Source organism: Podarcis melisellensis (assembly GCF_964234715.1).
Source record: "Podarcis melisellensis genome assembly, chromosome: 10".
NCBI classification, from domain to species: Eukaryota; Metazoa; Chordata; class Lepidosauria; order Squamata; family Lacertidae; genus Podarcis; species Podarcis melisellensis.
In genome coordinates this window covers 69823889-69838445 of record NC_138542.1, presented here as the reverse complement: position 1 = coordinate 69838445, position 14557 = coordinate 69823889, and the positions used below count along the sequence as shown (strand labels likewise).

Here is a 14557-nt window from a genome sequence, read left to right as displayed (position 1 = left end):
CAACAACGTTTGGGAGCTGATCTATGAGTAGTGCATGCCTGGATGCCCGTAGTGGGGATGGATGAATCTGTCAATTTCAGTACTCTTAGTTTCTCATTTTTCTAATCTAAAATGAATTCTGTTCTCTACGGTTCCCAAGCAATTTGCATCTTTTTTTAAAAAACCCTCATTGTGAAAAATTTATAAGCATTTTAGTGTGAATTTCTCAGTCTCAAATGCAGTTTTGACTCACATTCTTGCAAACCGTTCTCCCTAATGCATCTTTTGTGTGTCATTTTCTCTAAGAGATGCCTTTTTATGGAGACATTCTCTTAATATGTGCATTTTATACACATATATACATGTATTTTTGTATACATTATTTAGTACTTATCAGAGAAGCGCAGGTTCCTAAAGACAAATGTGTTTTGATTCAAGTATTGGTTCAAGAAGAGTAGATTTCATCTATGATGACTGATCACCCATGTGAGTCTGCAATCAACAAGCGCCGATGATACATGTCTGTATAATCCCGACTGGGATAGGTTGGGAAACAATAATGGTCCATAACCGATTTCTTGATAGAAAACTTTGTTGAATTAAATATAATTCAAGGCACTCGGGGAATAGAGTAATTCTCCCTCTTCTCCATTAGCTAAAGCAAAGAGAACAATTAGAATATGCTATGATCATAATAATGTTATTTATAATCGTACAGCCCTAACTAACAAGCACTTGGGACAAATTACAGAAAGAAGCCATGATAAAATAAATTGAAACCACATTACGTATACCTCTTTAAGCCCATTTGAAAGGGGGAAAGCAGACATTAAAGAGAAGCCTGGGTTGCGTCAAAGCACCTGGGGAATATTAAGAAAGCAGATTAAAGGCAAGGAAGATACCAAATTTTTAGCTTGAGTCAGCCGCATGCAGAGACAGGGGCCTCCATATTTTTCACCGAGTATCATTTTATCAGAGTCCCACTGAAGGAGGGTGATGGTGGTCGCGGACAGTCCTCCTCATTAACCAATAAATTAATTAATTACACCACCTTTCTTCCAGGAAATTGAAGGTAGTGTACATGCTTCTCCTTCTCTCGATTTCATCCTCGCAGAACCCCTGTGAGGCTGAGAGGCAGGGACTGTACCAAGGCCACTCGGGCGTAGCTGTCAACTTTCCCTTTTTCTTGCGAGGAATCCTATTTGGAATAAGGGAATTTCCCTTTTTTAAAAAAGGGAAATGTGGACGCTATACACTCCGTGAGCTTTGTGGCTGGGTGCAGTTTTGAACCCTGGTCTCCCAAGTCCCAGTCTGACATTCTAACCACTGGGCTGCACTAGCCCATTCTCACAACCAACATGGCATGCAAGGTTGTGAGTCACTGGTGTATGTCAGCTTTGCAGTGGGGGGGGCTGTGATCTGAGCCCCCTTGATCTCACTTCCATTCACTGTTGCTACTATTTTGAAATACGAAGGATGCAGTTTAAAATAAGTTAGTCATCTTAATTAGGAGCATATGCCAGGCATATACATTAATATGTGCTGTGTTTACTATGTGGCTGTTTTTAATCCAACGCACAGCCAAGTGGCTGAATTGGTGGTAGAAGGAGCCAATTTTAATTGATGGGGCTATGGGTTCACTTACTGTTTTGACTATTTTGAGTCTGGTAAGCTACGGGTGGCACTGTGGGTTAAACCACAGAGCCTAGGGCTTGCCGATCAGAAGGTCGGCGGTTCGAATCTCCACGACGGGGTGAGCTCCTGTTGCTCGGTCCCTGCTCCTGCCAACAAGTTCAAAAGCACGTCAAAGTGCAAGTAGATAAACAGATACCACTCTGGCGGGAACATAAACGGCGTTTCCGTGCACTGCTCTGGTTCACCAGAAGCGGCTTAGTCATGCTGGCCACATGACCCGGAAGCTGTACGCCGGCTCCCTTGGCCAGTAAAGCGAGATGAGCGCCGCAAGCCCAGAGTTGGTCACGACTGGACCTAATGGTCAGGGGTCCCTTTACCTTTTAAGCTACTATGATAAGGAATGGGAGGAAATGCTAACCAACCTGGAGGGATGGGGGCTGTAGCAAAACCTTGTAGTGTGGGATGCTCCTGTTTAAGATATTAAATTCCTCCACCCACCCCCCGTCACTCAGCATTTCTGTGTCCACTGAGCATGCTCAGCCTTCGTTTTTATTTATCACACCATGGGGTTCCCTTGAGCTCACAGATACCTTCTCCATGTGTTTGGATGGTGCATTTAAGGCTGTGTAAGATCTGGCACTCCGAGAATTGAGATCATTGCGCATATTTATATATGACAGCAAATTGTATTTGTTCGCTCTTCTCAAATAAAGTTGATATGGAATGCACCTGACTGTTTAGCTGATAAGAATTCCAGTTCCAAGCCTAGGCACAGCCACGGGGATAAGCGTTCTTAAAATCCTGTTGAGAATTCAGCTGGAGAAGCCAGGCTCCCTGTGCAAAAAGCACCGCCCGTAATCAAATTAACGGCTAGGCCGGCAAACCATCCGTGGAAGACTTGAGCTGCTGACTTGGTGGGAGCTCACGGAAGAGACGGGCTGGTGCCAGGGCGGCTTCCATGAACTTCTGTGCAAATTGGCACCTAGGTTAATGAGTTCTCCGCACTGAAGTGTTCCAGAGTTTATTTCCCACCATCTGGAAAATGCCTGCCCCATCCACTGGGATTCACAAGGGTTCAGCCAGAAGAAGGGATTATTAAAAACTTCAGGACTGGAAAAAAAGAAGCAGCAGCCACCGCCATCTGCTCGACTTTGGCATGGTGGGAATGGCTGGCACTTTGCTCATCTCCAGCAGAATTGCTCCTTGACGGCACCTCGCCGCAATGGCTCTCCATTTTGATCACATTAGCCATATGTATTTCAGATGCTGGATGCGTCGCCACCGACGCAGGAAAAGGGTTCTTAAAAAAAAAACGACTCAGAGAAGGCGCAGGAGAATAGCGGGCAAAATAGCCCCTTCTAAAAACTGAAGCTGGCACCCGCCTGAAGATTGGCTTCTTTAAAAAAAACAACAACAGAATCCAAAAGTATCTCCAGATAACTAAGTGAAGACCTTTTGTTTGCAGTTGTGGCCCGCGGTGGCCAGAGACTCTGCTTGGCCACCCTAGGCAGGTTTCTTGAAGTATTTCCACCCCAGACCTACTAAAATGAAACAAAATATAAAATATAAATATAAACTAGGGCAACCCTATCTCTGGAATTACAGAAGCAGGACATGGAAGCCCTCTCCTATCCTTTGTTCAGAGAGGGATGGCCATAGCTCAGTAGCCGAGTGGGGATTTGAACTTACTGCTAATGGGTGGTATAGTATAAAATAAAAAAAACAAGCAAGCAAACTTGGGTCTTCCTGGTCTCAGCTGAACACACACACTTTTGAACCACACTGGCTCTTTTAAAGTGACTGAGCTGGGTTGCAAAGCTACAATCTGGATCTCTCTCTCTCTCTTGAAATTTAATGCTTAGTGTATGACCTGTAAAATATTTTTTTGGGGGGTGTGTATACATATACAACAGAGCCAATTCAGTTTGACACAATTGTAAATAGTGGCTGCTCCATACTCAAAAGCCGAATCAGAGCAGAAGCTTCTATCAGTTCCTGTGCTTCTGCTGCTGCAGTCTCAAGCCCTAATTATCTATATCTAAATAATTTTCCAATCTCTCTCACAGGCTGTTCCTTATTAAGATCTCAGTAGGCTTTAATTTCGGGGTAGACAGAGTATCAAATCACACAGGCTAAGGAACAGGGTGGAGGTAGCTGCTCTCTCTTGCTCCCACATGTAGACACAAAACACACAAGTGCCTTTTGTGTGTTGTGTTCTTTGCCCCACCCCCCTGGCCCCATGAAGTTCGGCTTTGGGCGTCCTTGCTTTGTGAAGTGGCTGTTGAGTTTCAGGTGAGCAGGGTGAGGCAGAAGATGGCAAAGGGGTCCAAACCTAAGTGTGAGTGGCCTTAAGCAAGTCTCTCTTTCTCTGAGCCTTTGTTCTTCATCCATAAAATGGGAAGAGCAGCAACCTGTTTTATGGAAATTGTGGCAAGACTGGGGAAAAGCCTTATTGGGCTGGTTGTAGTCTGTAACAGGGAGCACAGACAGTTAAAACCAATTCTACATTATTGTCTGGATCTCTTCTACCAGCCAAATCAACTCCTCAGTGCTAGGAAGCCTGCACTGAGTTGTGACCAGGCATCCATAGTGAAACCAAGGAGATTGCTTCTCTTTGTCTTTCCCTACTTGGGAGAGTAGGGAATTATTGGTACTTGGGAGAGTAGGGAATTATTGGTGTCTTCCTCCTCCTTGCTACCTTATTGCCCTTCTCCCTGAAACATCAGTTTGAACTCTAGCTATTTATATCAACTAACTAGCTTACTTTTTCATATTTCTGTTCAAGCCTCAAAACCAATTTTTACTCTCTGCGAGCCATTTTGTGGGACCAAATATTTTCAATCACAGGAATTGCATGTTTTTTTTCCTAACTCCCCCAAGCAAGCAAGATAATATTGGGATTTACTGTTTAGATTGTGCTCATTTCACCCAATTAAGTAAGGTGAAGTGGGTGCGCCTAAAATAATCGTGTCTATTCCAACAATGTCTGTGGTGTGCAATTGTCTCCAGCAAAAACTCCTCCCTCGCCACCAAAAGAGTAGCGCTGTGAACTTGCAAGTAAGATACAGGTACATGCGTACATGTGTATCCATGAGTCAACTGGGATAACAAGTGCTTCCTCATCCCCTTCCTTCTGCTTCAGATGGCTGAGAACAAAAGCAACATGCCAAACTCCTTGTCTCTGTCACGGCTAAAATGGCCGCTGTTTCTTTAATGCGAATAAAGCTGGGTCAGCATGACTCAGTGGCCCGCACAAAGTTGTATACAGTGGTGCCCCGCAAGACGAATGCCTCGCAAGACGGAAAAATCGCTAGACGAAAGAGTTTTCCGTTTTGGAGGTGCTTCGCAAAACGAATTTCCTATGGGCTTGCTTTGCAAGACGAAAATGTCTTGCGAGTTCCTGCAGGTTTTTTCCCCTCCCCCCCTTTTTCTAAGCCGCTAAGCCGCTAATAGCGCTAATCCGCTAAGCCGTCAATGGGCTTGCTTCGCAAGACGAAAAACCGCTAGACGAAGAGACTCGCGGAACGGATTCTTTTCATCTTGCAAGGCACCACTGTATATAGAGTGAGAAATGTTAGTTTGGTTGCTGAGGCTGGTGTTTGGGTTGGTTCGTTGATTGGTGCTGGTGTGTGTAGTTGTTCAGTCGTGTTTTGCACAAAGACTTTTGAGAATAAAACTCTGCAAGGATATTTTCGTGGACTCTTTTGTGCCGACAAGGGTCCAAGGACCAGGCTGAGGAGACAAAGGGAGGTCAGAACCCTTTCCTCCTTTTTGCTTTTTACAAACACTGACAGTCTCTTATTCTGCCTTTGCAAGCATCCTTTGAAGCAGGCTAGTGAGCCAGGGATAGTGATTTCTATCAGGCCACACGCACCCGGGGACAAGCAATGCAAGGTGCAGGAGATTCAAACAGAATCATGGCAAATTGGCACTGTGCGTGGATGTCAGCTGCATAATGGAATGGGGTGTGTGTGTTTAAGCATCCTATCCTGTGGCCCTCGCCCAAGTAGCAGCTTTTAGGGAAAGAGAGAAACATTGGGAGATAAAATCACAGAGCCCCTGTCTTGTATGTAATTGTCTCGCAATAAGCTTTTATGGCTGAGCAGAGATGTGAACGTGGATGTCCACATCCAGACCCCCAGTGCGCAGAGGCGGGCTTAATAACTGTGATCGCGGGGCCACGTTTTGCCTTCCTCCCGTCTCTTGCTGCTTTCATCTATCCAACTGAGCCGGGGGTGTAGGGAGGAGGCAGTAATAAACACAATTCAGGCCGCTTATTGCCCAGCCGTAATCATCAAATTTGTTTTTCATCAGCGGCAATTTATGAGGATGTTCATTGCATCAGTGTTCACAGTTCACTCTGTTAGGCGTAGGAGCAAGTGGCAATCAAGGGGGAAGATTGGCTTGTTAGGGTTTTGGATCCGCGAGCATTTGCAATTTCCTCCGCTGAGCTGTGCAGCAAAATACCTTTGGCAAATCATCAGCCGCTCTATTAGAAAGTCGCCCTTGCTTGTTCTTGGATGAACCTGAAATTGGGCTTTCTAATAGCCAAAGCTGCTTCTCACTACGTCTGGCTGGTACACCGTCATCACAGACTAGGTCTCTCAGCAAATATTTCTAGATTGTGTAGAATAGGAAGGCAGCAGAGAGAGTCCTCCTGATTATAACCCATGCACCAGTTTGTAAGAGGCTACATCTGCCTACTGCATAATTTCCTTTTTCCTGGAGGCTTGCCTCTTTCCGATGTTTGGAAGGCCTTTATGTTTGGGATGCGGCTCAAAGAACAAATTAAGCTCAAAGCAGGGTGTATACATGTGTTAATATTTAATAGCAAAAACCAATATAGAATATGCGCAAGTGCCGCCTATTAATTTGTCTCAGATCATACAGAAAAGGATCTTTTCAGTTCACATCACCCTCCCTCTCCCCAGCCCAAGTACTTTTATTCTTCATGGTGTGATCCACTGCCAACAGCATCTCAAGGGAGAAACTCTCATGGAACTAGGGTTGTGTGCATACCAAGGACTGGAGGAAAAAGCACCTTGTGTCTTCTTTCATTTCAGTGGCCTCTGCTTCTGGCACCCTATGCAGACCTGGGCAGTAGACCTCCTTGACTGCATTTGCTTGCGCTGAGTTAACAGGAATGGAAGGATGCAGGTGGGGCTCACTTACAGGGGATGGAGGTGCTTAACCCCTCCTCCTGCACCTGCTGGTTCCTTTCCACCTACCATTGACGTTCCCCCCTGGACAGTTCCCCCCCAAAATAAATAACTTCAGGTTTTCCAGCTGGAGATAAACTTCTTTAAAAAATGGTACTTGAAGGTGAGAATGATCATCCATCCATCTTGCCAATCCTGTATCGCAAGCATCTGCTCATCTCATTAGCATCAGAAGGGAAATATGGGGCTGGAAACTTGTAAGATCTAATTTCACTGTCTTTGGCCAAATCCTATTCTGCATTATTCTCCTGTGGATTAAGAACTCAAATGCCTTTTTATGGGTTTCTTCCACATGCTACTTGCAGGCAGGGTCGGGGAAAATGTTGATGTTTGGAGCGAGCTGGTGAAAGCTGTTCTTAAGTTTCACCACTAAGACATCAACAACCCAGAGCCATTTTGAACAGGCACGGCAATATCTTCCAGGGGACCTCCTGGGTTCCTGTGACCTTAGTTAAGTGTATCTCCTCTTCGTGCCTGAAATGTTGCTGTTCATAGGATGGTGGGGAAAGTCTGACCTCCTCAGGGAATTCAAAGCCTGACTTGCAACCTCCTTAAAAATCACTGCACGGAAGTTGCTGAATAAGCCTTGGAGAGTACCAGTGCATCCAAGCAAACCACTGTACAGTAATTAAGGGCTCCAAAATTGTCCTTTAATTTTCCAGTCGAACCAAGAGGAAAGCAACGTAAGCAGCAAGGGAAAAGAACCAGCTCAACTTCTACTTCAAGCTGTAGGCAAAGGGAGTGTGCAATCTTGTGAAAGAGGAGAGAACACAGCCTGTCCTGCAGTGAAGGGCAAAACCCACAGTGTCAGAGTTGTATCGCCCTCTCCTCTGACCTGACTCCCTTTCAATAAACGTTATAGAGAAGCAGACAATATTTCTAAGCTTTCCAAGGTGAAGGGAAGGGAGGTGTCTATGGAGCTGGCTGACCTAAGTCAATGGCCAGAATGCGACATTGGTCCCCCGTTTGGAAAACACACAGAACTGTAGCTTAAGGAAACCCATGGTTTAATATGAATGAGCAGCATTTGGGTGTAAGCTGTTCAAAAGTCTTTGCTCCTGTGGCTGTCGCACGGGGGGTGGGGACCAAAGGCTGGCAGTGGTTTATGTGTAAACTAGCATTTGTGGTTTGTTTCCCTTAAGCAAACCATGAGTGGTAAGTCTAGGGAGAAAATGGCTTCCATTTGTGGTTTGTTTGGTAAGAAGCATACCACAAGTGCTGGTCCACACAAAAAGCAAAGCAAGACACGGGTTTCTTTCCTCTTTGGTGCAGCAACAGAAGGAACCAGGGGACGGACGGTGGGCTTCTGAGCAGCGTGGACCAGCATGCTGTTCATTCACAGCAAACCACAGTTTATGTTTAACTATGGTTTCATGTGATCTGCAAACCTCGTCATTATTAGGAACAGATCTGAGCTAGCTGTGGCAGCTATGTGCTAAACTTTTACAGAAAGGTTACTTGACAACTTTCAGACATCATCTTTGACCTGGTTGTGCTCAACCTGAAGCCTGAAGGACAGCAAACAGATATTCTTGCAATGGCAGCTTGGAGTCTGCCCTGTTGACCACACACTGGTCCTATAGCCACCTCTGCCAAGAAAGGTGGCAGACCCCTCCCCTTGCCGAACTAGCTACCTATGGGCTGCGTGGATCAAGTGTGTTCTGTATGAGCAAACACAACCTCTCAGGCTTGCTGTAATGTAGGAAGTGTCCTTGAGTTGCAGCCACTGAAGAAAGTTGTAACAACCCAACTTCCGCTTTTGAACTGGAGAGAAAAACCTTGAAAGAAACCAACGATCCCCAATTAGATAGCTAATGAGCTTTGCGGATTTAGAGCCAGCATCTCCAGGGAGACCCAGTGATATTGGTTACGGATGGCAAATGGTCTTCTCTATTAATCAAGTGGTAACGTACCACAGAGTAAGCATGTAAGCATTTACTGAGCTGGTCGACTGCTGAGTGGTGCAGAGAATATTTCCACAACCAACTGAAATACCGGGGGGAAAGGAGTGACAAACTTTTCCTCACTGCTTGGCTAGATGATACAGAGAAACAGGTGTATACCACGGGAAATGGTATAAATCCAAAGCCGTGGAGCCATGTGGCATCTGGCTCTCTCTCCCTTTCCCATACAAACCAGTTAAATGCTATTCAAGATGGTGGACAAGCTTCATCTGCAGCTTACCTGGGAAAAGGAGAATCTTGGAAATAAGGGCAGCTGTGTATCATGATAGTACTGGCACAATCAAAAACCACTTGATAGGAAGGGGGCAGGAATTTCAGCTACGTCCGTCCCTCTCATTTTGACAGCTAGAACTGAATTTTAGTTAAAAATTACTTATCAGTCTTTCTCAATGCTGTAGATCCAACTAGATCAAGTGAACAACAGGTACACCTCCCTTTTTTACTCCCCTCCCTCACGCCCAGCTAAATCTATCAAAGCTCTAAAGTGACAGGCACACCAGTCATTTGCATTCAGTTTCATCATGGTGACATTTCTTAATCTCATCTTGCCACATAACTGGCCTCTAACCCATGCCCACCCAAAAAACCCAATGGATAATATTTTCATGAAAAGGGCGTAAGACCCAAATATCAAACATACACCCCGCTTTAACAATGCAGTGCCCAAAACAATGCAATTCTTGTTGGCTGCAAGCAAGCATGAAGCTTCTCTGGCTAGCCGCCCTCCCACAATGGCATAAATTAAACCGTGGTGATTTTCTTGTCCTTGGTGGCTTGCTTGATAGCTGCCTGCTCACAGATTATCTCTTTCAGGCGCTGCAGCCTCATGTTCTGGGTGGTTTGGTCCCCAACGCCGGTCTGGCTGCGGTGCAATAAGCTCAGGGCATAGATGTACTCCAGCTCAGTGTATTTCACCCCTTGATCCACCACCAGATTCAGCAACTCGTCTGCGGTGTTGTACAGCATCTCGTAGTATTGCCTGCAATGCAAAGAGGAAAGTTCCACATTTACTTCAGCTGTGCTGTCGGCTGACCAAACAGGAATCGCACTGACAGAAAAGAAAGAAAGGGAAAAATGGAGACTATAGATTAAAATAAGAAAGAAAATTAAAACGAGTTCTGTGTAGGAGGTTAGGGTTCAAAGTGGTTCTGGGACTAGAATGGATGAAAGTCATTTTCAAGAACTATTACCTGCCTCCAGAGGAAGAGCTGTCCTAGTGGAAGGGCTGTAGCCCAATGGTGGCGCGTCTATTTTTCATGCACAAGGTCCCTGGCATTTCCAGGTAGGACTAGGAATGTCCTCCATCTGAAACTCAGGGCAGCCGCTGCCAGTCAGTATAGGCAACACTGTGCTAGGTGGACAGGTGCTTAGACTATGCCTACCTTCTCCCGCTCAGCCAGTGCAACCCAGCCTATTTGAAATGAGGAGGCCATGATCTGGCACTGTATTGAGTAGACAAAGGGCTCATCCACGCTTCCACTTGTTCCGTGCCTTGAAAGCAAGGTTTGAGTAGTTTTCTGCTTGTCCCATGTTTTCTAGCCACGGGTCCGAGTTCTTTTCTGTTTGCCCCTCCCCTTTCCCTGGGAGAACCCGCTCTTTCATGCTGAATCACAGCAAATGGCAATCTGCAGAAAACCCAATTGACGTTTGCTCCGATTCAGCCGCAAAAATTGGGTTCTCCCAGGGGAAAAGTCGCGGGACAAGTAGAAGACTGGATGAGCCCACAAACTCCATCCACAGGAGGCCAAATGGCTGAAGTTGCAAAAGGACATTCTGACCAGAATGCATAACTCACTGCTTTCAGGAGTTACTTGCCACTCCTTAGAGAATCAGATTATTTTCTAATTAAAATAAACAATTAATATAAAGGCAGTGGTGCGGGGGCTGGGGAGAGAGAAACCTGCATTTTTAATTGGCTGCAATTAAAACCACTGCCTTGATTGGCCTGGTGTTGCCTTTGGCCAGCCGGCCTATGCACGCGGAATTACTCACTCGATTAGCCGCTCCGCTCAAGGTTTGCCTCCCCTGTCTTTGAAAAGTATTAATAAATATTGATCAGGCGTGCTTCCTGTTTGCCTTTGCCAAAGCAATTCTGATAGGCCTGCTCTCCTGATGTTATCAAATAATGAAATATGAAAGAGAGAGGGAGAAGAATTCGCCTCTTGATTAGCCTTTGTTCCCTTTTCATAGTTTTTGCTTCCAGCCATCAGAAATGTTTTGTTTGATTTTTTTAGGAGAGGCTAGAGAGAGGCATTCTGCCCAGCAGCACAACTTTTAAATCATCAGGAAGACACACACACACGCACACACACACTGCATTTTCTGGTCTAGGTGCTTCATTCTCAGTTTCTGGGCAGCCAACAACCCCCTAAACAGGAAAATCACATGGTGCACCTACAGTCATGGGAAAAAGAAAGTGCACCCTCTTTGAATTCTGTGGTTTTACATATCAGGACATAATAGCAATCATTTGTTCCCTAGCAGGTCTTAAAATTAGGCAAATACAATCCCAGGTGAACAACAACACATGACATATTACATCGTGTCATGATTTATTTATGCCGATGGAGAAATCAAGTGTGAAAAACTAAGTACATCCTTACTGCTCCCGTAGGAATTAAGAGGCTAAGTAGCAGACAGGGGCTGCTAATCAAATGCCCTTGCTTAATTGATCATCAGCAAATGTGCCCACCTCTATAAAAGCCGAGGTTTTAGCAGTTTGCTGGTCTGGAGCATTCAGGTGTGTTTTAACACAATGCAAAGAAGGAAAGACGACACAATGCTTAGAGAAGTAAGAGCTGCCTCCCAAGATACAGGATTCTAAGGTAATCTCCAACCAATTTTAAGTCCATCATTCTACACTGAGGAAGATTATTCAAAAGTGGAAAACATTCAAGACAGTTGCCAATCTTCTCCGGAGGGGACGTCCCAGTGAATTCACCCCAAGGTCAGACCGTGCAATGCTCAGAGAAATTGCAAAAAACCCAAGAGTTACGTCTCAGGCTCTACAGGCCTCAGTTAACATGTTAAATGTTAAAGTTTGTGACAGTACAATTAGAAAAAGACCAAACAAGTATGGTTTGTTTGGAAGGGTTTCCTGGAGAAAGCCTCGTCTCTCTAAAAAGAACATGGCAGCATGGCTTTGGTTTGCAAAGTCGTATCTGAACAAACCACTTCTAGAACAATGTCCTTTGGGTAGATGAGACCAGAGTGGAGATGTTTAGCCATAATGCAGTGCCACGTTTAGCAAAAACCAAACACAGGAACCCAGAACAAGCACCTCATACCAACTGTCAAACACAATGATGGAAGGGTTGTTTTGCAGCCACAGGACCTGGGAACCTTGCAGTCATTGAGTCGACCATGAATTCCTACAGACAAATGCTTGGCCATCTGCCCAACAGCTGAAGCTTGGCTGAAACTGGGTCATGCAACAGGACAAGGATCCCAAGCACACCAGCAAATCTACAAGGAAGTGACTGAAAACCCCCAGAATCAAGGTGTTGCAATGACCCACTCAAAATCCAGACCTCAACCCAATTGAAATGCTGTGTGGGGTCTTAAGAGAGCTGTGCATAAGCAAGTGCCAGCAAACCTCAATGAACTGAAGTAACGCTGTAAAGAAGAATGGGCCCAAATTCGTCCACAACAACGTGAGAGACAGATAAAGTCCTACAGAAAATAATTACTTCATGTTATTGCTGCTAAAGGTAGTTCTACAAGCTATTGAATCATAAGGTGTACTTATTTTTTACACATGACTTTTCTATTCTGGCTTTATTTCTGTTAAATAAATCATGACACAGTGTAATATGCCATGTGTTGTTCATCTGAGGTTGTATTTACCTAATTTTAAGATCTGCTAAGGAACAGATGATTGTTGTTATGTCTTCATATGTAAAAAACCACGGAATTCAAAGAGGGTGCACTTTCTTTTTCCCATGAGTGTATTTGCAGACTGCAGGTGAGAGATCAAAGTTTCGATTCTCCCCACAATGAAAACTTGAATGTACAAACAAGCATGTCTGAAAAGGGGTTCCTTCCAGCATTACCACCTCCCCTCACTTCACATGCAGCCAATTTTTTCTTTCAAAAAAGTCCGCCCAATTTTACACTGCTCATATGTGCAACTTATTGGAAAGGAGAAGGTTAGCAGGCTAGTTGGAGAGACTTGGTGGACCTGATGTGATGGGACCCTGCATTGTGCAACGTTGCTGTAGGATCCAAAATGCATCAGAAATGTTTGCTTTCCAGTTTCTAGACCAGGCATAGGCAAACTTGGCCCTCCAGATGTTTTGGGACTACAACTTCCATCATAGAATCATAGAGTTGGAAGAGACCACAAGGGCCATCGAGTCCAACCCCCTGCCAACTGGTCCTCTTAGTTGGGGATGATGAGAGTTGTAGTTCCAAAACATCTGGAGGGCCACATTTGCCTATGCCTGTTTTAGACAGCCTCCTTTCACACACAAGGAGGGTGACAGACATTTATCAAGGGTGCAGTCCCACACTGGCAGAGGAATGCACATGCCAAGCAGTGATATGTGCAAGGCAAATTGTGTGGGTCATTCTCCAACTGAAGCCATGTTCATTAATTTCAGTAGGTATACTCTGTATAATATGTAGTTGAACGTCACCCTATGAAATTGCTCCCCAACTAATTCTGGTTGCTGCATTCCCCTGTAACATGGGACCGACGGCAATGCCAGGGACAGAGTGCAGACCCAAGGCCTGATCGACTCAAAATGACCCTGAAAACAGCAGCAGCCAAGGGTCTAGCTGACTGCCATCTGAGTTTACATCACTTAGGTCCCCCAAAAGGAGAGTGGCACTGACTGTGGCCAATCATTTGGGGTCAGAGAGCCAATGGGGACACTGATGTAAGTTGTGGAGGGAGGTGGGAAGGAAGCATTGGACAATATTAGAGGGTAGTGACTGCCATGCTCTTGTGCGGTTGGTGGCCTCCAAATAACTGAGAAGTATTGTAAACACAGGGACGTGGGTGGCGCTGTGGGTTAAACCACAGAGCCTAGGACTTGCCGATCAGAAGGTCGGCGGTTCAAATCCCCGCAACGGGGTGAGCTCCCATTGCTTGGTCGCTGCTCCTGCCAACCTAGCAGTTCGAAAGCACATCAAAGTGCAAGTAGATAAATAGGTACCGTTCCGGCGGGAAGGTAAACGGCATTTCCATGCGCTGCTCTGGTATGCCAGAAGCAGCTTAGTCATGCTGGCCACATGACCCGGAAGCTGTACGCTGGCTACCTTGGCCAATAAAGCGAGATGAGCGCCGCAACCCCAGAGTCGGTCACGACTGGACCTAATGGTCAGGGGTCCCTTTACAGTACCTTTATTGTAAACACATAGTGCTTCTCCAGTTTGAAATCAGACCTGCTTAAAAGGATCAGGAGGGAGACAATGAGAAAAGCCTTTGCTTCATACCTTGTAGAACCACTGACAGCCAGAGAAAATTCTGGGCTATATGGACCAATGCCAGGACTCGGTGGAAGACAATCTGTTTATATGCAATAAGGACACGATTGACAAGCAACTTCCATTCCAATTCCTACACAGAACCTCTACTACTGTTGTTTATTTATCTGGCACCATCAATGTACACATAAAGCAAGAAGGAGAGCAAGAGGGAAAGAAATTCTGCCCCAAATAAATTCTTCATTCTAAGAGGGTGCACGGGGGTGCGTGGGGAGGGGGAGAGACAAAAAGGGGATACAAGCAGAGAGGAGGCTGGAATGGGAAAGGCAA

General features: G+C 45.4%; 1 protein-coding gene across 1 annotated transcript in view; it reads right to left on the bottom strand.

Annotated features, from left to right (window-relative positions):
• Positions 1-6421: 6421 nt before the first annotated feature.
• Positions 6422-14557, bottom strand: part of EXOC4 (exocyst complex component 4) — a 352759-nt gene continuing 344623 nt past the window's right edge. The window contains exon 18 of the mRNA XM_081926878.1: positions 6422-9776. Within this exon, the coding sequence (XP_081783004.1) occupies positions 9539-9776 (238 nt within the window). The 3' untranslated portion in view covers positions 6422-9538. The remainder of the gene's footprint in view (positions 9777-14557) is intronic.